The sequence below is a fragment of the Phaethon aethereus genome (assembly GCF_964289735.1).
Source record: "Phaethon aethereus genome assembly, chromosome: 1".
NCBI classification, from domain to species: Eukaryota; Metazoa; Chordata; class Aves; order Phaethontiformes; family Phaethontidae; genus Phaethon; species Phaethon aethereus.
In genome coordinates, this window is record NC_138575.1 from 193,033,187 (window position 1) to 193,056,617 (window position 23,431).

Sequence of the window (23,431 nt, forward strand, 5' to 3'; positions counted from 1 at the left end):
AGATTTTAAAAATATGTGAACTGCTGTCCTGGTTTCAGCCAGGATAGAGATGGCTGTCTTCACAGAAGCTAGTGTGAGGCTGTGTTTTGGATCTGGGATGAGAAACTGTTGATAATGTGCTGATGTTTTGAGTTGTTGCTAAGTAGTCAAGGACAGTCCAGCTTCTTGTGCTGGCCTGCTAGCAAGAAGGCTAGAGGTGCACGGGGAGCTGGGAGGGGACACAGCCAGGACAGCTGACCCAGACTGGCCAAAGAGATATTCCCTACCATACGATGTCATGCCCAGTACATAAACTGGAGTGGGCCAGGGGGCGGAAATCGCTGCTCAGGGACAGGCTATCGATTGCCGGGTGGTGAGCAATTGCTGTATTGGGCATCACTTGTACATTCCTTTGTCGGTATTATTAGTGTTGTTATCATTGTTGTTTCTTTCTCTCTTGCTGTCCTATTAAAACTGTTTTTATCTCAACCCATGAGGTTTTTTTCCCAATTCTCTCCCCCATCCCACTGGGGGAGGGGGAGTGAGCGAGCGGCTGCATGGTGCTTAGTTGCCAGCTGGGGCTAAACCACAACAACTGCTCTGTAAACAAATGCTCCTAAACAACAGTATTTTAGCCATATTTTCACAAAAAATAAAACGATTAAAAGAATTAAAACAGAAACAGGAAGTTTTTTTATGTAGTTCCATAGCTGAAATACAGAAACTACAAAACTTCCATTTTAGGAAAAGTTGACCTATAAAACAGCTATTCACCTAATAATCTGACTAGCCAAAAGGGAAATGAAAGTGTGTTTTGAAACATGAAAGCTGTATTATTTTGAAACAAACCTTGTCCATTAGTTTACTTGCATGAAGACTCAGACTATTAAAGAATATCTTCTTGCTCAACAAATGCATTTCTTCAATTGTTGTCAACAGTGTAGCTGCACTGTTTCCTACAATACCACTGAAAACAGAAGTAAAGATTAATTAAATAATCTGAAGAAGAGGGGGAAACATGACAGGGTCAGATACTTCATACAGTATTTCAAATACAGTTATTTTCAAAGCTGAAAATTTACAACAAATAATTGCAGGGAACAGTTCTCCATGTTAGCTGAGAGATTCACTTGTAAGATGACTCTGAGAATAAGCATTATCAACTGTGTCATTAAGCAGATATTAAGTACAGGACATCTAAAGCTTCACAGAAACTTTTTAGTAGACCTGTAAAATTTACTAAATTTTTGTTTTCTTATTCTATAAATCCACTTCTGTTATAGAAACCAGATTACATAAAAAGGGTTGATAATTATTTTGTCATTCTGCCCTTCTACTTCACTCTGGGGAGACCCCACCTGGAGTACTGCATCTAGCTCTGGAGCCCTCAGCACAGGAAAGACATGTAGCTGTTGGAGTGGGTCCAGAGGAAGGACACAAAAATGATCAGAGGGATGGAATGCCTCTCCTATGAAGAAAGGCTGAGACAGTTGGGGCTATTCAGCCTGGAAAAGACAAGGCTCCAGGGAGACCTTATTGCAGCCTTCCAGTACTTAAAGGGGGCCTGTAGCAAAGATGGGGACAGACTTTTTAGCAGGGTCTGTAGCGATAGGACAAGGGGTAACGGTTTTAAACTAAAAGAGCATGGATTTAGACTAGATATAAGGAAGACATTTTCCAGAATGAGTGTGGTGAACCACTGGCACAGGTTGCCCAGAGAGGTGGGGGATGCCCCATCCCTGGAAACATTCAAGGTCAGGTTGGCCGGGGCTCTGAGCAACCTGACCTAGTTGAAGATGTCCCTGCTCATTGCAGTGGGGTTGGACTAGATGACCTTTAAAAGGTTCCTTCCAACTCAAACTATCCTATGATTCTGTGATTCCGTTCTATATCATGCATATTTATCCTTGATTCCATAGTAAAAAGTAAGAACTAAGCCACGAAAACACACTTTTCACTATATTAATATTTATGAATAAAATTTTAAAAAAAGGCATCTTTAACATACTTTGTAATTTTGCATACCTGATTGTATGGTGGTAGAACTTGAGAAGATTAGAAATCTTGTACAGTAAAACTGCTCCTGGCTCGGCAACAATCACCTGCTCAATTCTAACCTGCAGAATAAAGTATATTTCTTCAGGTCATACATTTCAAAAGCCAATCTCTATGATTTTATATATGATGTTATATATGTCTGATTTTTGAAAAACAAATTTAACCAGAAATAAATTTAAAAAGAGACCATCCAGTTATCTATAACATTCTGCTTAAACCAGAGTGCTTCTTGGTTGCTAAGCCTGTGGGTAGAAAACAAGCAGGTGTATGTATTCTTTAAAAAAAAAACAAAAACAAAAAACCTAAGAAAATCCCATTTCTCTATAGATTTTTATTGCAACTTTTTATTGAAAATATCAAAATAATGGATCATTTGATGAATTAATACCAGTACATACTGGAATTTTCCGCAGCACTGAAGAGCAAGAACGGCTACAATGCTGCAAAATCCCTAAACTACAATAGTTGATCATTAAGCATGCACCAATTCAGAACATCCAAAGTATTAGGTATTTTACCCAAAAGACAAAATTTCATCTTGATTAATCCGTCCTTCAGTTAAAGGCCTCCTACCAGCATTTAATTAGATACATTTATAATTAACGACCAGCTATATTGACTGCTTATCTCAACCAGGAGATACTGGCTACATAGACCAAAACACTGCTGACTGTCTGTATAGTTGGACAGTTGATGTCTTGTCTACATGGTACACACAGTCTCAATCCACTCATTAAAGGCTGCCCCAGGGTCAATCTTTGGGCACTCATGAAGCTGTGAGAGACTGTGACTTATCACTGCACTGTTCTCCATCATGCCTGTGTGTGAAAGGGCTACACACAAATCACCAGCCACCACCCGCTCTCCCAAGTTATTTGTCTGCTGTTCAATGGAACACGATGTGCAGCAGTGCCTTCTTGTCAGAGCCAGCTACGGGGAGAGTTAACTAAGATTATGCTTCCTCAATCCTCTCCCTTTGCATCTAAGTCAGATACCAAAGACAAAGAAAAATTATTGACTCTTACTCTCAATGCTCAATGCACGAAGTGAATTTCAACGCTCAGGTGAACTTTGCTCTTCAATGCAATACCTGCCTCCAATGTTGCATAAAAGGGCATTTGGGTATGGACACTGAGTACAGTCTATGTGTACAGCAAAAGAGAATAAGAAAGGCAGGAGGAAAAACAAACAAACGAACAAAAAAATATGGACCAAAAAATAAGCAGCAATAACTAAAAATAAAGAAAATTATTAAGAAACAGAAAAAGACAGAATAGGCAGAAGGAGAGAAAAAAAACCAAAATATTTTAGGGTTAGGAAACAAAAATGAGAATTAAAAAAAAACAAAAGAGGAAAACCAGCATTGCTGCTTCCCATACAGGAGCCTTCACTGCACAGAAGAACCAACATTTGCTAATGACTTAACCTAATCTGCTCAGGGAAGTTCTGGATTTAAAGCTGTTACTGCTCCTTCATCCTATGCATCCTGTAGTTAGTTGACTATAAAAGACTATCTGAAGTCTATCTACGTAAGGCATCAAAACCATTTTATTAGTTTTGACCTCATCTTAAGTGCTATGGAACAGATGAGGACTTTAATTTAAATGGGGTTTTTTTTTTAGGATCCTCTGAAGTAGGATCATCTGAAGTGAGAGGCCTGATCTATCACTAGTGAGTACTCAAGGTTTAATTGGATGCCTAAAATTCGAACCAACTATCAGTAAGAAATGTGGACAATTTATACCGCATAATCCTCTTGAAAAGTAAGGAAATTGTACCATATTGTACATTCACATGGAAAAAGCATAAACCAGTAAGAAAATTCTACATAATTCTGTAAGTATTTAAAAATGCTTGTGGAAATTCTATGACTAGGCTTTTATCAGACTATTTTATATGTCAGCATCAAGTCAAATCAAAGTGACAGGTTTGCTAACATCAGCAGAAATCCACTAGAAAAGCAATATACTGTGGTGCAACGCAACTACAACAAAGAGTGTTTTCCTGAAATTAATGCAGTTGTTCTTCTTATTGTGGACAATCTTCAGAAAGAACAACATGTTGTAGAACAGACTCCCCCAAACTGAGTTTATTTTTGTTGTTCCTCTCAACATGATGGCTTGCAATTATCTAACTGCATTGTATGAAGGCTTTTCTGCTTGGGGGTTTTCTGCTTTTTTTTGCTATGGAAGATTTCCTCAAGGGAAACAATAAGTACTGCATATTTTACATTGAGAAGTCTAGACTGGCAGCAAATTAACATAACTTGAATTCTATCAAAATACAGAATACGATGGGAAGTCTTTAATTGTTCTTTTAGTATTTTTTTCATTTTTATTAGCACAGTAACTAACTACAGACAATATTTCGGGAGATATACCTACAGATAGCAGAAGCACACATGCATAACGAGTTTGGCAATCAAAATGGAAAGCATCCTGTACCAAACTGTACAAATCATAAGTACGCGAATCAAGACCAAAACTCCCTTTGACTTACACAAAGGTTTGATTCTATCCCTAATTGCTTTGTTGGAATGCACAGAAATACTGAACTTAAACATCAGCATTCAGTATTATCAGAACAAAAGAACAAAGAAAGTTTGGAAAGTATCTTAAAAAAAAAAAAAAAAAGCTATGACAATAGTTTTTGTTTGTCTAACATGACAGGTGTTTTTCAACAGGTCAAAACCTAAAGGCCGTGAAGGATGATCACATTTTTATGGCAACAGGCACAAACTGAAACACAGGAGATTCTGTCTGAACATTAGGCAACATTTTTTTTACTATGAGGGTGACGGAGCACTGGCATAAGTTGCCCAGAGAGGCTGTGGAGTCTCCATCCTTGGAGATATTCAAAAGCCATCGGGGCATAATCCTGGCCTACCGGCTCTAGGCAGCCCGGCTTGAGCAGGGAGTTTGGGCCAGATGACCTCCAGAGGTCCCTGGCAACCTCAACTCTTCTGTGATTCTGTGACATTCTAAATGGCACTTTCTTGATTTTCACCTCTCTTCACACCTTATCATTTTTTTATCAGGAACTTATGTACAGTATTTAGAACCCATCTGTTAACATTTGAGACTAAGTATCTGGCAACTGGACACAGTTGTTATAGCTACAGCATCCTAAAGGAATTTATTACAAAAGTGTTTAGTACAGTAGATTTTACTTTAAAAACACCTGGATTTATACACTGCACGGTCAGGCAATTACTGGTACCAGCTTCATCAACTTGATTATTTTATTTCGTGCTTATGTGAAGCACATCCAATAAATAAGACAGTTAATGATGTGACAGATCATTATTAATGATTTCTATCAAATGGGTCCCCTAAACCGACTAAGGCTGTAGCTTGAAGAAAGACAAGTGTGGAGGGATGCAACAAATACATCAGATCAGGGTAGCATAAAGATGGTGTAGGAAACAATTTTTCATGGTCTCTTTCAATACAAGAGCTTCCCTCTTGAGGGATATGTTGTGAATACCAACATTTTATATCAATTTGATATATTCATGCAAGAAAAATCTATCAAGGTCTATCAAATACCAAGACAGTAGCTATGGCTCAGTAAGTCCTTTGTACATCCACGAACAGACAAGGAAACTTTTCTACAGAAGTACCATGACACAACTGCATAACCTGTACACTCTTCCCTAAGCATATGCTAACGGTCACTATGAAAAACAGGGTAGTAGATTAAATTGATTTTTCATTTGACCCACTACTGCCATTCCTATGTACTTATCCCAAAGCTAAATTTTTGTACATAAGCATTCCTGAAATTAGGAAAAGTAAGACAAAAATCAAAATACAGATTTAGTATCCTAATATCTCTCACTATATGACTATTTAAACCAGAGTTTTATGATTCTCAAAGTTGAGAATCTAAGTCTTAGCCAAGGGCAATGAAAATACATTGTACAGATAGGGACACAGGTTCTGGCAAAACATGACAGAATAATTTTTATATTTAGAAAGTTAAAGAAAACACAATACTTCACCTTCAGAGGCCTGCAGACACCTTCTGTGATGTGCCCAACTACTTCTTGTATATTTTCTTCCACACCTACAGTTAATGCAAACACATGCTAAGATTATGCAAACGTAATTCTCTTTTCTTCAAGACTATAAAACAAATAAACAAATGTAGGAGCTACTCCTCCATAAAAAGCATTAGGAACTGCATTTTCATTTCTCCACAAGACTAGTTTACACCTTCACTGAACTACAAATCCCGCCATTAAGAAATAGCTGCATGACAAAACAGAGTCCTGGACAGTCATTACCTTATGCTATGCAATTGCTTCCTAGCACAACATAGTGCCTGGGGATTTGAGGGAGAAGGAGCAAGGGGAAGAATAAATGATCTAGCAAGGAACTGTCATAGTAAGGCTCAAGATTAGCATTTCATGAAATTAAACAGTGAAAAAAAGGCCAGTGAGATGCTCAAGGAGCAACAGTACATACCGTTTTGAAAGGCCTGAACCATAAATACACGTGTCTGTCAGCATTCGGTACTGACATGCTCGTGGCATTGTTACAAATTAAATCACATATGTACCTCCATGGTGCTGTGTGCTGCAGCATTAGCAAATGCTTCCTCCCTAGCAGTAACTGAAACTCATCTTTCACAGAACTATATACAAAAAAGAATATTGCCCTATCTTACCATGGAACACAAACGAATTGTTGCATGGCAACCAGTACTGTCATAAATCAATCAAACTGAAAGCAACAGATCTTCAAGCTCTCACTTCGGTAACAACTCAGAATAGATATATGGAGAAAGCAATACTTTAATTCTAATTTAAAACTTGTCAACAGGAATTCATCTTCAGATGGGACCCATGCAATGAACAGTAAACAAACTGACTGTGACATGTGATAGAAATCAGGTGATCTGAAGCTATATTTTGCAGATGTTATTTCAGACTAGAAGATATTACCTCTGAGAGTAAAAATTATAAAAGATCAGAGATCTCTGCCAATATCTCTTTACACCAAGATACACGAAAAGCCACATAAGCAGAAACAACTGAATTCAGTTTGGTGGCTGTAAGAATTTCAGCATACTAAGTTGGTAAAATAATAAAAATGTGTTTATATATTTGAGTATTGACATCAAGGAAAAAAGCAAGATTGCAAACCACAAGATGTATGGTCTGTTATGTAACAGCTAGCTCCCAGACAGACCCTAACAATTTACACATTTTTTAGTAGGAACAGTCACGCTTTTACTGTTCATCAATATAACAAGCACCTAGCACATACTTGCAATAGTGTAGCTAGACCAGACTGACTTAACAACAAGTTATTGGGTATGCAAGTTTTAGCTGCAGAAATATACAGGTTCAAATACCAAAGGACATTAAACTGCAATCTTGATATATTGCATGCTTGTGCCTTCCCTTATATTTTCATGTCCAATTAGAATATTTTAGATTCAGCAAACAGTAAAAAGAAATCTTCCAGCACAATGGGTTATATAACTGTTGCAAGTATTAGTATATCACACTGACATAAAAGAATTATGGAATAAACAATTCTTAGAGACCCAAAATCACTTTTAGAAAAAAGTTCATTACTGAAGATACACTTCTGGCTGCCTGCTACACCACACATCACTTTTCTCTGTGTATCCTTCTGTAAGGGAGAGATCTTTCTTGGGCTTCGTTTGGCTCCTGCTTTCCAGCTGGGTTCCTGTAACTCCATGAAAAATGGGTTTCTACTGCACCTCTTAAACAGAATGCCTGCAATCCTCCCTTCCTTTCAAGTGCAAGATCTCTGTAAGACTGGAAGGCTGCTGTTAGCAGAATACCTAAGCTCCAAAAAAAAGAACTGGATGTTTTATGCTTGTCCAGTACAATGCAAAATAGTTAAACTTTTCTGAATGTTTTTAGTGCTTAAAATTTTAATAGCATTTTTGGTCACATTAATTTTAAACAGTTAACATTTGCAAGTTTAAAATTTTAAAACTTTTTAAAAGCTATTCTCAAATATGTGATTATGGGCTACATAGTTTGTTCTCTTTTAAGTAAAAACTGGGATGGGAATGTTTCTCCAAAAATGTGGCATTCACACAATTTGTCTTCCACTGGGACCAAATCCACCTCTATCTCACCCATAGCTATGGGCTTTTTTGTTTGTTTGTTTTTGTTAAGGAGAGAAGTTTTTGTGTAGCTGATTTTCCACATAGTCCTGAAATTTCTCCATAGTCCTGAAATTACACAAAGCTATAGGAGAATTTAAACAGAAATCTGAACTCAGATGCCTGAATTAAAATAATAAAACGAGTTCCATCAGCAAAAAGTTACTCAAGTTGAAATTAAAGTTAAAACATTGACTGACCTAACTTTAGAACCCCAGTTTAAGTGTCTTATCTATAGCCGTTACTTGGGCTCCCTCTATAGGGAATGGAAAAAACCCAAACAAACAGCTGTAATTAAAGTCTCCGGAAATGCCTACATTAGATCTAACATTGATTGTGAAGATTTGCCCTCTGGAGATGCCAATCTATGTCATTATCTGTAACTGCAAATAAACAAGATGTCCACTTTTTAAACAGCTAAAGGAAATTAACTCACTCTCTGCCTGCGCAACCAGACACCTGAAGACTGTACGGCAGCACAGGGAATTCAACTTGAATCTCTCAGTACCACAGACACTGTACTCACTGATTAGCCACTATCAAGCATATAATCTCAAGGTGTTTCATAAGGCTGCACTTCCCATAAATGGTTCTTGTTAAACCCAGCAGTATCCCATTAAGTACTGTTTTGTCTTACAGATCTTACCGCATAACCATCCTTTTAATAACAAAAATTTCCCAGAGATGCAGAGGAACAGTTAACGGACAGTGCCTCCCAGGCTTTGTTGCTCCCAGTATGAAACTAAGAATCCCTCTTTTCCTTTCTTGAAAACTGTACAGCAGCGATGGCAAACCCATTCCTGGAGAGCTTAGTAAAACATATTTTTGCTTCAGACAGAAATACTGCATCTTTTGTTTATACTAGTCTCTTGGGGAAAAAATGGTTTGGCCTGGTGATTTTTTCAGAAAATTTTTCCCCAAAACATTTATAGACTCTGTATTCTCAAGTCGTTTACTCTGATCTATGGCTGAAATGCTCTAAATGTATCTAATTATGTGGTCATAGCATCTCAGCCTGATGTCCTGCCAGAAGGCCTAAGGATTTAATAGTTAAATAAAACACTGCACAAAGAGGTGTGAGAATTTCAGAACAGAATGCAGATCTGGGCAGCAGCAGTAGCCCAGTCTGCAGCAGAACCAGACATCCTCCATGAGGCCAGCTTTTCCTGAAGGACTCCCCAATTGTAACAGAAGCATCTGGCAGTCATCTACAAAGATTGCCATGTCTTTTTCTCTACCATAAAACCATCATGAGGCCTGCCTTCCTGTCTCCCTGAGATACTGTCAGCAAATAATATTAAATTTACTTCTATAGTACACTGTAACTGTAGTTAAAAACCAACATTCCTTCAGTTTGATTTACAACAGTTCCTAAACAGCCTCCTTGCTCATATACTGTTAATTAGGAAAGCCAATTAATACTTCCAGCAGTAAAGAGAATGCATATTCACTTTAAATCCCAGAGCAGGACTTAATGAAGATGTGCAGTCTGAAGAGCTCAGATACAGATACAGATCAAATACAAGTTCTTATGAGTTTGTTACGACTGAGTATACATGCTTTATTAAACAAGTCCTTGGTTGAAGCTATGGAGGCAAATCATACTACAGCTTCTAGAGGATAAAGGCCTTCAAAGTATAGGTCCAAAGTACTTAAAACAGAGCAAAGGGGATGAAGAATAAGCATGAGAATCTGTAGTTCTGTTAATGAAGGAGAACTCTGATAGTAAAAAGCTTCACATATCTATGAGGGGCCTACTTTGACCTCTGTAAAAGTGGAATTATAGGTTATTCTATCTATTCTGTCAATAACATGACAGAAGAAAATTCCATTTTACATGTAGAACAGAAGGAAGAGAATTACAGGAAGAAGGAATTATATTTTTAAAATTTACTAAACAAATCAGCAAGGCTTAACAGGAATTCTCAATAAGCAACCCTATGATAATGTTTTCAGACATGTATGTATTCATATATATTACAGACAATTTTTGAACTCTTAACTACAGTCTAAAATGTCCCTTTGTAAATTTAGTGTAAATCTATCATAAGCACAGTAAAATGAAAAGAGTGCATTTTGAAATACTCTTATTTGTTAAGGGCTCTCTTCTGTCAAAATGCAACCACCAGCTATTCTGAAATTATTTCCAGGAAAATCTAAGCTCAAACTCTCAGAACCGAAGCCCAACCTAAGAAATTAATCACACTTTCTGACTTAATCACAGACCTACTTTCTATCATTTCCCAATTTATGTTTAAAATCTTGATTTTAATACTACCTTGAATAGTTACAAGCTTTAACATAGCTTCTAGGTGTTCTTTTTCAGAAGCTGTAGCTTGATGCAACCAGGCCAGCATGTCTCCTATGTACCTAAATAAAGACAGAAATTTCTGTGTAAATCAGTAGTTTATGGTATCAGGGATTCAGTGTGCCAACAGGCAAAAGAAGGATTACTTCATATACATTCTTGCTAGTACTGTACCTCAGAGGATCGTGGGAGTGCATTTCAATAGGGCGGGGAGTACCTCCCAGACCTCCTCTAGTAAGAGCATCTATAAAGCCACGGACTACAGCACTCCTTCTAGCTGTTCCAAACTCATCCAACGTGTACCTGTTATTGAAACATGAAAATGGGTACAACAAAACAGTTCACCTCATCACAGTTTACTAGCTCAAGTTTACAATTAATATAAGTAACCATTTTTATAGTTCTAGAAATTTTGCATCAATGCTTCTGCTATGAAGCGTTCAAAACCGTCTGATTTTCTTGACTCCTTGTTTGCTGTCCCAGTGGGATGGAGGAAGAGGAACAAGAGGGAGGAAAAAAAAAAAAAGTAAAATTCATGGGTTGAGATAAAGACAGTTTAATAGGGCAGAAAGGGGTGGGGTGGGGAAGTAACAGTAATAATAATAGAATATACAAAATAACTGATGCACAACGCAATTACTCACCACCCACCGACCGATGCCCAGACAGTTCCCAAGCAGTGGCCCCCGGCCAACTTTCCCCCTAGTTTATATGCTGAGCATGACATCATATGGTATTGAATATGCCCTTGGCCAGTTGGGGTCAGCTGTCTTGGCTGTGTCCCCTCCCAGCTTCTTGTGCACATCCCCCCCCCCCCCCGCTGGTAAGGCAGTATGAGAAGCTGAAAAGTCCTTGACTTAGTGTAAACACTGTTCAGCAACAACCGAAACATCAGTATGTTATCAACATTATTCTCATCCAAAACCCAAACCACAGCACTATACCAGCTACTAGGAAGAAAATTAACTCTATCCCAGACAAAACCAGGACACTCCTCTAAACATATACCAATGACAACTTTTCCTTGACCCTCCCATGGCTTTACTCCACACAAATAAATAAATGAAAAATCAGCTTTTCCATTTTTGTATGTATAAGCATGTATTGACAGGTCTAGGACTTCTGTTCATATATGGTCCAGCTGACTGACAGAAGCAGCAACTTACTGCACTGCAACACAAGGCTTTGTCCTCCTTCTAGGCTACCACATGATTAGTAGCAAAAAAGTTATTTTCATTTGATAGTTGTTCACTAGTTTTAATCAAGTGAGTCTTAGTTAGATATTTAATAGATGGACAATTACATCCCAGAATGCATAATTTCAAATGACTTGCTGGTAGTACAGGAGGTACCAAGAACATATGCACGGCTCATTTTTGGAGCAGGCCACCTTCATGCTGGGACTGAAGGACAGCAAATGAACATTGCTAACATCCCTGTTACATTTGCTTAGAAACAAGATTTTTGCAAGCCACGTAACACTTCTATTTTCTTGGGGGAAAAAACGCACAAAACAAAACAAAAAACAAACCCCAAAACATTTAACCATTTTGAACAAAACATATAAATTACAAAGGAGAAAAAGAAAATACACATGACAGTTTATTTTTCCAATATAATTGAAAAAAGGCCAATGAGTAAGCATGGTATCACTTACCAATGACACCCAGCAGCTGAACAGATATAAAAATAATAAGCATGTAACTCTCTGACTGAAGTTAATTGTGAATGCACTACTCATTTAACAGATGTGGGGAACAAAATACAAAATAAAATAATACACTGTTTCAAATATAGTTCCAGTTCTAAGTTGGGTTAGATTTCTATTATGCTATAAAAAGTCCAAGGGAACCTTCAGTTTTGCTCTTTTCAATCTACATTACTATTGGGGGGGGGGGGGAACAAAAGCACGCTGAAGAATCTGGAAATTTCTCTTTAAATCTTTTTCTTCATACACTGTACTTGTTAACTCAGAGAGTAGTATCTGCAATTTTTTATAAAAAAGTCTAATGAAAAAAGTCTTTAATAAGTTAGTATTTACAAAAGTCATACAATTAAAAGTGGGAGGGTTCTGGGATCTGCCAGTCCACAGTCCAGGAGTAGCAGTGTTACAGTGAAAAATCCCAAGTGTTTGTAGAAACCAGCTAAGCTTCCCCCACCTCCAATAAACAGCTCTATAATGGATTGTTAAAAACACAGCAGTGAAACAGTTCTTGTGATCTTCTTACTAGTTTTCAAAACAGCATTTAATAATGAGAATTTTGGTTTTTTAAAAGAAAAAGAAAACTACTAATTTTCCTTTTGCTCTCAGTAGAACAGGGTATAACTTAACAAAATCCTGCATCTTAAAAAATTCAGTAATAACTATTATTTACACTAGAAACACAGTATTTACTACTATGTTTTTACAGGTACTCACGTTAGAGGAAGAAAACAACATTTGGGTTCTTTTCAACCCAGCTTAAATTTTTAAAAACCACAGTAAAGTGATGATTGCTGGAGGGAGAGGAAGGAGATGGAGAAAAAGCTTTGAAAACCAGAGTGCATGATGGAAGAGGAACACCGCTTTGAGCCTATGACTCCATATATTTCCTACAAAACAATTTTCAATTTTTCTGTTAGAGCCAGGAAGTGAAAACCAAACTGAAATGTTTATTTCAGATCCCTACTGACTGCAGTTCCCAGAAGTCCATCCATGGTGTAATCTTTCCACCACCTTCAGTTAACAAGACATAAGTCAATAGAAGAAAACAAGAATTTGTAGTTTTGTTTCTAAACTCCTGCCTTTCTCCATCTTACCCACTTTCACCCAATCAAATCACAATCTTTATCAGATGCAAGGGCAGTGATTTGGAGGAATGTTTAGTTCACACAGCAGTGCTTATATGCATAAAACCAACAACAATTTAAAATTACTTTCTTCCATGACATAATTTTTATATGTTAAACTCATCATTTTGTTATGTACTAAAGTTATACAGAATTTTTTGGGAGGGAATAAACTAAATCTTGAGATTTAAAATGTAAAGCATCAGTACTGCCATTTTGACAATACTGCTGTAGCAAGTAATTAAGCATGATAATCTCTGATGAGAGACATATGGCTGCATCTTCTACAGTAACATTTACTTTTGCCTTTTAGGCAGAAGAAAAGTCCTACCTACCAAGTTCTACCCTTAGTAATACTAGTACTGCTCTTTGTGAGAAAGATGTCAGAAGAAAAATAAAGTCTCTTTTGCAGATTCATTTTAAATTGGCCAGCTGCAGATTTATACAGAAGATGCGTTTTTTTTTTTCCCCATAAGTGTTAAGAAAGCAAAACAATGGTACCATGAAGTTCAAAAGTAACATAATTTAACAAAATATTTATTACAGAAAAGATAAACTGTATCTATGAAGAATCCTATAAAATGTTGTGAACACAGATGTGACTGATCCTCTGCAGCTGTGAAAGAGGGCCTGGAGGAGAGAATGCAAGAAAGGACTGCAATCCCCAGCTATGGCCAGATGTACTGCAACGCAGCACACGCAATAGCTGGGGAGGTCGAGTGATACCACCTCTCCCTTACATTAACTAACAGAACTGACTTAGCATGTCAAGATGTGCACTCTCTCTCATACTGACAGAATTTTTAAGGTCCACTTGCACTATGCATTTTCCCCATGAAAAGCTCCCTATGGAGATTTAGTTACATAACCTACACCTTCACACATTTGACACTCTTACAGACAAAGCTAGCCTTTGAAAGACTGCCTAGTACTCTGCTGTCATGGATGCCTGTGGCTAAAAGTAATTTGCAATAGTTGCAAAATGTGATGAATGCATTTAAAAAAAAAAAAAAAAACAAAAAAAAACACCAAACCACCACAAACCCTAAAAAGCAAAGAAACAGAAATACCCCTCTTCAGGTATGATCACTCCAATAAAAACAGTTCTTACAGTGCCACCTCGTGGTTATGTTGTCTCTACTAAGTGCCGTTTCATTTACATTAAGAAGTCCCTTCAGACAATTCTGAACAAGAACTAAACAGTAGTATATTATTTTTATATCTCTCTCTACATAAAAAAATACCCCTACACTTTAGAAGCCCATCTGTACTAGACTGTTTTTAATAGATTACTGTACAACTCATGAAGAAAGACATTCTTATTACAAGAAGCACTTTAGTAAAAGCTAATTAATCCATTTTTTACTTTAGGAATTTAAATGAGACAATCACATCCTTTGGACAGCATTTTTTTCTTCAGAAAAACCCTACAATGAGAGCAGCAGAAATTGACAATTCATTTAGATTAAAATGTCAGACTGCTTTTATTTTACTTTAATTAGAAACCAGTAAGTTGGAAAAAGTCCAATGTCATTTACTGTACCATAATTATGACAAAAAGACTTCTGAAATTTAAAGAAGTTGAAATATGATTTTTTGTATTTATTTTTTTTTAAATCTGACACAGGACTAAATTGCCACCATCCTTGGCACAGTAATTCATGCCCATCTTTAAATTTTATAGGCTGGAAATACTCATTTCTGTTAAGAAACCATCACAGACATTTACTTACTTATACAGGACAGGTCTATCTTGTAAAGCTTCCATGGCTTGTGCAAGAACTGGTGAAATGTCACATGATTCTTGTGTCAAAGTCCTGCATTCATCTATAAAAATATCAACACAGATAAAAGCTCATTATTTTCACTGTAATACCTTTTATAACAAGCTGTCAAACATGAAAATGAGTTAAAAACTCAAAGGTTTTTGATTCTGAATTGATGCCTCCAGAATATGCTACCTGTCCTAGTTTGTGTTAATGTAATTAAATTCCCCCATAAGCAGTACTTCACTGTAAAATGGATGCTCATTACAAATTTTAACAATAATAAAAATTAAAGGAAGCTTAGTATCTGTTTGTGCCCATGTACAAATGTTAAATCATTCAACCATCAGAATTCTGTCAGGCTCCTTCATAACTGTTTACCGCATTTGTTTGTTTTGTTGTTTGGTGGTGGTTTTTTTAACTTTAATCACATTAACTATATAATCTTGTATATTCCATGCAAGGATGTGGAAATCACATAAATGACATCAAACAACAGCATAAAAATTACACATTTTCATTAAGGTGAACCCTCAACTATTATTTGAGGTTTCAGCATCCACTGAAGAACAGCTAATGAATATAATACCGAATGGCATCAGCTTTTTGCACAAATCTTCCCGTCAATGTCTTAGGAGAAGAGAGAAGTAATAAAAAAGCATCTACATTTTACACTATCAAGATGTTACATCGAACACTGACGCTTGCATCCAGAGTACATATGCAGAAAAATAATCATTCATCAGTCAAGAGAGCATTCCGATAAAATAAGGTTGGATTTTTTTTCCTTTTTTAAAGGTAGTAAACCACTCCTCTCACTAAACTAGATCTTACTAACAAATTGTCAAAAACAACTTCCCTGTAACCTTCAAGAAAATGAAATGCAATACACTTTAACAATTTGCTTAGACTACCAAACTGTAGTTGTTGTTCTCTGTGGAAAACCAGCTAAAACCATAAATAATATACTTTTACAGAGATGAGATTGCCCCAAAGAAGGAGGGAATCTCCAACTAACTATTTGGTTCATAACAAATCTTTCACTGAGAAGGAAACATAAAGCCTTGTTAATGAATCTTGGAAAAGGTTTTTGCCAAGTTCAATCCACATCAAGGAATTTAAAGGAATCTTCATAATAATATTCATAAACATAAAAACATTCTCAGACCTACTTTGAGTCCATCTGTAAAGTCGTTCATAAGAAGTCTCTTGCAGTAAAGCCATCTGTTCCATAATTTCCAAGCTACAAGACAAAAAGATTTTATTTGCAAATACTGTTTTAGGTAGTACTAGCAAAGGCATGTATAAATCAAATAAAACACACCATTATTAAAGTGATGAAAACTTAAAAATATGTTACTACTATTTGTTTTTTTGTGAAATACTCTGTATAGTCATATAAAGTAGTGAATGAGACCTTGCTGTAACTTATGCTTTTAATTAGTAAATGGTTATTTTGCACTCATTTAAGTAGCACTCACCCTGCCCGTTGCTGATTTGTCCGGAGGAGAATCTTGACATCATCGTGAATTTGCTTTACTCTTCCCAAAGCCTTGAAAAAATCCTAAATAAATTTAAAAATAAATAAATATATAAAAGCAGTGTTTAAAAGCAGTAATTTCTCACTGAAATCTTTAGCACTCTATAGTCCCCATTTCAATTCCCTACTTGTGTTCCTTGCAGGTCTGTGTTCCAAGTGCTACTTTTAAAATACAAGCCCCGCCTCTGCCACCTTTCATTCTACCTTAAGAGCCTTAGGATGTTTTCTTTCCCATTGCATCATGCCTTTCTTCCATTAAAAAAAAAAAAATTAATAGCAGCAATAATGTGTTTTTAACCTGTTTTTTTTATGTAGCATGTGTGTCTTTTGCATTTATTAGTTAATACTTCGGGGAGATTTTGAGGACATTACTGTGTATTCCATTATCTTCTCCCCATTAATTTTAGCAACTGAAGAGCAAACTGAAACATTATGAAGTACAATAACTACAGGTTGATATTTTTTGTTTTCATATAATGCGGTAACAATTTCTATGAAAAATCAAACATTTGCAATAGACTAGATTGTTTTCCAGGACAACCCTTCCACCCTGAATAACTCAGCAGCAGCAGTGAAGGCAAAAAAAACCCTAGAAGACATGGACATGTGGCCAAAATGATACTGTTTTAGAGAGAAATGGAAATCCACGAACATTTTCAACCATGTGTCTTATCATGAAGTTATCTTTCAAACATCGTAGAGGAAACTAGCTAATTCAGATATAACTGTTTGTTATATTTTTTGTGACCTGAATACAGTTTGCCTCAGGAAAGTAGTTTCATTCTGTTTCAAGTCACATAAAAGTATACATATTCTAAGTGAAGTAGGACACTGATTTAACCTACTGCCTTGCATCAACTGTGTTGAAGATCATGTTTATTAAAACCCCAATCACTCTTCCTTGAGGGAAAAAACCCCAACATTAAAAAACTGCCGAAACAGTAGCCTGACTAAAAATGTTTTAAGCACGATTCTACCATAAGGGAAAAGCACACACACGATTTTACTGAAGTCTGCCATTTCAATAGCACAACTATGATTATATCTCAGTTACTTCTGCACATTTTTCAGACAGGTCAAAGTAGCAAAAGGACTAACTCTTCTTCTGGTGTAAACCAAGCACTGAAAAAATGGCACAGCATTGCTGTCATTGTTCCCTGCAACATGTGCTCTTTAGAAACCTCAACACACTTCCATGGTAATAGTTGGTACAAAAGCATACAGCAATTACTCAAGTGCACAATCATTCAACACAATCCATTTATGCTTTCATTAGCACTGTTTATGGTTATCTGTTCCATGTCTTTAATAATGTTCTAACTGCAAACAGGATGCCTGTGGAAACGAGATAGTATGTCTCAGCAGGTAGTCTACATTTAAGTGAAGGTTTCTATGCAACTACAATAATAAAAATCCATTAAGTGTACTCAGTTCTCTCATTATTCAGTTTGCTTTTACTGCAGAACAATATGCCTTCTCATTCAAACCACAAAAAACTTGTTTTGGAAGGTGGCTAAAAGTGAGTCAGCAGCTAATATCTTCATCAACCACATAATAATGAAGGAAAGTCTTCGCTTATATTGTTTCAAGTCACTGAATACCTATGTACATGCACATGCAGAATGCACACACATGCACAAGCACAGTACTACATATTACTGAAGCACTGCAAATTTCTCATTTGCTTTATCTGAGTGTGATGAAGCTTTGAAACATCTTCACTGAAAATTCAGCCTTCATAAAGGTCTTTCTGAGGTGTAGAACCACACGATATCTCACTTGGCCCTTAAATTGTTTAATGTTGATTTTCTTTCTTGTTACTTGAATTTTCACCACACATTTCAAACTCATCAGAAATTCACCATTCTGTTAAAAGGTACATTCCTCCATAAAAAATTAAATTACAAACTGGTAATAAGATCTCATGTACAATTCAGCCAGGATGCTTCTACATTTTAGTTCAGGGCAAAGCTTTTAATGTTCATTGAGCTACCTCAGTAATTGGCTCATCTTTCGTGCCTCGAAGGAGGTTCATTTCATCCGGTGTCAGTTGGAATTTTGCTATGAATGCATCTGCAACTTGGGCTTTCATTTCTAGTCTCTGACTGTAATAAAACAAAAGTGAAGAGGACATTACCTTTTTATGCTTATCTCAGATTTATTTTGCATATTCATACTTTTGCAAATATAATTAGTATTAGAAATCAGTGTTACTAAATTCTAGTAGTTCATTCTTGCCATCAAACACTTGAGTTGCATCTTCACATACAATTTTCTATTAAGCTAACATAAATTACTGAGTAAAGACAATATAAAGGTAAGTTAAGCACATTTGAAAACTAGTAAGTTGTTTAAAAAATATATATTCCTTTAGCATTTGTATCACAAGTTATCTAATCCCGATACTTTGTGCTTGTACAGTTGTAATGCTTGCAGTCATTCTCTTTCAAATTCATCAAGGAAAGAATGGGGTTTCAGCTCACGTTTTCAGAGACACACAAGAAGCTCTAGCACCCAAAATGACAAAATGATCGTTAGATTAATCTACTTTTCTATAGAACAGAACCACTTCTTTTTAACAACATACAGTTGGGATACAAATTTACTAATCCCACGACCAATCAAAACATAATGGCTAATTCTCTTGTTGATTATTTCAGGGAGGATAAACACAGCAGGGATGTAATACGCAAACGCCATCTGATGGGCAGCATCTCTTTGCACACATTTTGTCACACACCGTACAACCAGAGAAGGGCCCATACGAATGTAGTTTTATTCCACAGGAAAGGACTGGAATTCCTGTAGCAACAGAAAATTTGCTCAAACTGTGGTTTGAGCACCCAGCACTCCAGGAAATAAAGACTGCTTTTTCAGGACATTGAGAAGACACTAATTAGCTAATCATAGAAGAATAAGGCTTAATTACTTTAAGACCATTTCAGCTTCTAATGTAATTACTGCAAGATAAATACACTGTTATTATAGGGTGGTAAGACAGGCAAGTACACTTCTAATACTGACTGCAATAATTAAAATTTCCTTGCAAGATCAAAGATGGAAAAGTAAGCTTTTATTTATTTACACCTCTTCTACCATCCAGTTAGTGCCTGGACTTCATTCAGCTGAAGACACAGAAAACTGGCTTCCCATCCTGCAATGCCACAAACTCTTTTTAGGGATCAGATTAAATGTTTTGCAGTTGTCAGTGTGCTCTAGCACGCTGAACAGCAAAAAGGAGGGGAATATAAAATCCAACAGCACTTTAACAGTAAAATTTATGAAAAACAAAGGGGAAAGCAACCCAGTACTTGTAATTTACACAGAAGACACCTAGACAAAAAGGAAAACCAAAACCTCATATGCTTTAATACCACATCTTTAACTGGCAAGCCATGTTTCCCCAGGGTCCTATGCAGACGTGGCTATTTTGCCTTTATGCTGACAGTTTTGCAATGCTTAAAATCAATCTGTCTAATTTTCTCGAATTAAGTTCTACAATAACAAATTCAGTGTCTCAATGAAGCTCAATGTTTCTCAGGGAAGGAACAAGAGTGGTGGAGGATGATTTCGGCCAACTCAACAGGCAGTGACAGCAGATATATCCATGAAAAATTATAGCACTTTCCAAGCAATCTGGTGGTAGCTCACTGCAAGTAAGGAAGAATAGGGAAGAAGTCTAACAAGGGAGGGATCAAGAGCACATACACAGCTTGGAAATACAAAAATGCAGGCAGAAGAAGAAAGGAAAAGTATTTGGAAGAGAGAAAAAAGACTGAGAAGCATCATGATGGTTTGGCAAGGAGGTGGAGTCAGTTTTGTAGCACAAGGAATGGGGCATGGGGAGAGAGAGATTTAGGAGAGAATGGAAAGTACCAAAAGATGCTGGGGGCGGAGAGAAGAGACGTGAGGTGATGGGTCTGAAAGGATTGAAGTTGCCCCATCTTCTCTTTGAATAACTGTATCTAAATGTCTTGTATGGGGGTAAGGACATGCAAGACTGTCTTCAAACCTAAACAGACCTGGCACAGTTTTCCAGCCCCACTGATATGCTTTTCTGACACAGAAAGTGTGGTAGACCTCAACATAGTGGAAGGAGAATGGAAGAATACCATTTTGAACACATTCAGTAAATTTTCAGCAGGAAGACTACACGATAAAATCTGAAGAGAGGAAACCATGGTGTAACTTCAGCTGGAGTCAGAGGAAAAAATACCAAGAGAAGCTGTCTACAAAACATACTCACAAAAATTAACAGACAGGAAGATACTAACAAAAGGGTATTTTTAATTAAATATTAGGCTTGTGAGACATTTTCTGATGACAACTACATCATTCTCACAACACAAATGAAAGATGGATCAGGTCTGTTCCGTAATAATCATCGCAACAATGCCTGAGCCATGCTGCTTCAGCTGCCTCAGCTATCCCTGCTCATCCCTGCCCTGTACTGCCCTTTCCACTGTGCCAGAACCCTTGTTTATACTATCGTGCAGCGAATCAGATCAGGGAACAAACCTGGCAGGAAAAAAACAGAAGTTTTTATTTTGTTTGGTTTTTTTGGGTGGAGGTTATATGTATTCCCTAATTCAGTTTACCACAGGTCTGTACTATGGGACTGTGGGATATTAAGTTCTGCACAGGCACACCCAGCTGCCAGAGGCAAGGGGGCAGTGACTACTTAGTTCACTGCTGCTATGAAACTGCTTGTGAAAACTACACTTCAGAACCCTTCTGGCATAATAAAAAGAGGTCATGTCAATAGTCAGTCACAACAAGTAATAATAATAAACATTAGGACCCTCCCCTCTCAGCCCCCCAAAAACCTAGAGGTATATCACATAGCTACTCAAATTGAAAATCAGGCAAGGACACTTAAAAGTTTCACCCAATGATGGTGCTTTCAACAGCACGTTCCTGTTCCACGTCATTGTGCTGAGTAAGTCTAACCCATCAACATCACTATCATTGGATTTGGTTGAAACAACAGACAATGTAATTTAGTGAATTAACTTTATTTAATAGTTGCTGCAAGTCTCTCCTCTTGTAATGGAAATCTCAATTTAATATAAAACCACAAAGCTGAAAATACTTACACTGGATTATCCCTCCCTTTAGGGAAAAGAAAGATGGTAGGAAAGAGACTGGAGAAAGCAAATGCAAGACCTTCCTTGGTTTCAACTGAAACAAGATTTCCCACAGAGGAGCAGATGGGATGTTGAGCAACTTTTCTGTTCTTTGAACCTGTGTATCTCCTGAGTGCATAAACTCTGAAGGGCTCTTACAGAATATCTCCATTTACTATTATCTCCCGTTCAGATTTTTTGAATACATACTTTCACTAAACTGGGCGCAGGGGGAACTCTGATTTTAATTAGTGCAATATACCAGGCATAACAGTTTTTTTCAGTTTGCTTTAGAGATTTCTTGGTATTAGGGTTGTAGGCTTCCAAAGAACAAGGACCAGAGTCAGGATCTGTACAAATAGCATGCTTGTTAGTCTGCGCTGGAATTCTGTGCCCCCTTCACTCCTGACGTCATAAAAACGAATAATGACAAGATGACAAGATCTCACTATTCAACCTCTCTTCACCTGGAAGTCCTCACTGCACAGTGCTCGCTCCATTACTTTTTTGCTGCTATAGAGAACAAGGTTCAATTAAACATTCTGCTTTAAAGCCATTCCTATCCCTGGCTGTGTCTTTGGCTAACAAGTGTCATAACTGCTCACTGACCCACTCTGCATGCTCCCAATAATTAACTTTTATAAAACAGAGCCAATATATTAAACTCTAGCAACACAAGTCAAAAATTTCACAATGTAAATCAGATAACAACCTCAAGGTGGCGGCAATGTTTCATCTATCCTTCTCAAGGTAGTGATTCGGAAGTGGTGAGATACCTCTATCCTAAACCTAAAAGCATGCATCCAAATTTTGATAAAGCTATTTCTTTCAGGCTCTTTACAAAGGACATGGGATTTCAACAAGCTACTCAGCTTCAAAACCCAGGTTAGCCACCTCTGCTCATGCTGGCTATGAAGGTTGCCTTGGTTATCAATCTGCATGAGAAAGAGCTCCTACATCTTACATGATGAAGTATCAGGAACAAAATAAGTAAGTGCATGTACCCTTGACTTCTACCTGGCAGTATACAGTATTAATGAGACCAATAAATTTGCATAGGTTTTTTTAAATACATATATATATATTTCCTCAGACATAAGCTAACATATTTATCCAGAATTTGATCAATCTTACTAAAGCAGTGAAATGGATTAAAATACCACTCAAGTTTGCTATAGTTATTTCACTGCAATAAGTGCTGTGCAAAACACAATGCAGGTAACAAGAAAAGCTAGAGTAAGGCCATCTTACTTACAACCTACAGCAGTTGGTACCTATGCAGACACTTGGACATTTCAAGACCCACTGGCTGTTCTGTAAACATAATCATTTGTACATTGTGTTCTAAGCAAGTGTCCTACAGCAGAGGAAAGGCTGCACTGTGCTGTTATCCTAAATTTTGGGTTGGTTTTTTTTTTTTCATTTTACTAAAGTTATCCCTGCACAAAGGGACACAACTAACAGATCATGGGAACAGTGCACCGATGCAAAGGGGGAAGTGCCTAGCGCTGGTAGACTTTGGAGCTTGGGCAGGGTAGGGGACTCCAACAAAGAGCAATTTCCCCAGTTTTAATCGTTACCAGGGAGACAGAATTCTTTTGCAAGAGAACTCAAAAGGCTGGGAAAACTATGCACTTCGTGCACTTTTCCCTTGAACCAAATACAAATGCGCACT

At 37.1% G+C, this 23,431-nt stretch overlaps 1 protein-coding gene across 1 annotated transcript in view; it reads right to left on the minus strand.

Moving 5' to 3' along the window:
- The window catches only part of COG6 (component of oligomeric golgi complex 6), a 58,520-nt gene that overhangs the window by 21,498 nt on the left and 13,591 nt on the right, over positions 1-23,431 (minus strand). The window contains exons 5-13 of the mRNA XM_082000611.1: positions 18,624-18,735; positions 16,572-16,654; positions 16,263-16,333; positions 15,058-15,151; positions 10,670-10,798; positions 10,466-10,557; positions 6,041-6,105; positions 2,005-2,096; positions 829-946 (exon numbers count right to left, since the gene is read on the minus strand). Coding sequence (XP_081856737.1) covers positions 829-946; positions 2,005-2,096; positions 6,041-6,105; positions 10,466-10,557; positions 10,670-10,798; positions 15,058-15,151; positions 16,263-16,333; positions 16,572-16,654; positions 18,624-18,735 — 856 coding nt within the window. The remainder of the gene's footprint in view (positions 1-828; positions 947-2,004; positions 2,097-6,040; positions 6,106-10,465; positions 10,558-10,669; positions 10,799-15,057; positions 15,152-16,262; positions 16,334-16,571; positions 16,655-18,623; positions 18,736-23,431) is intronic.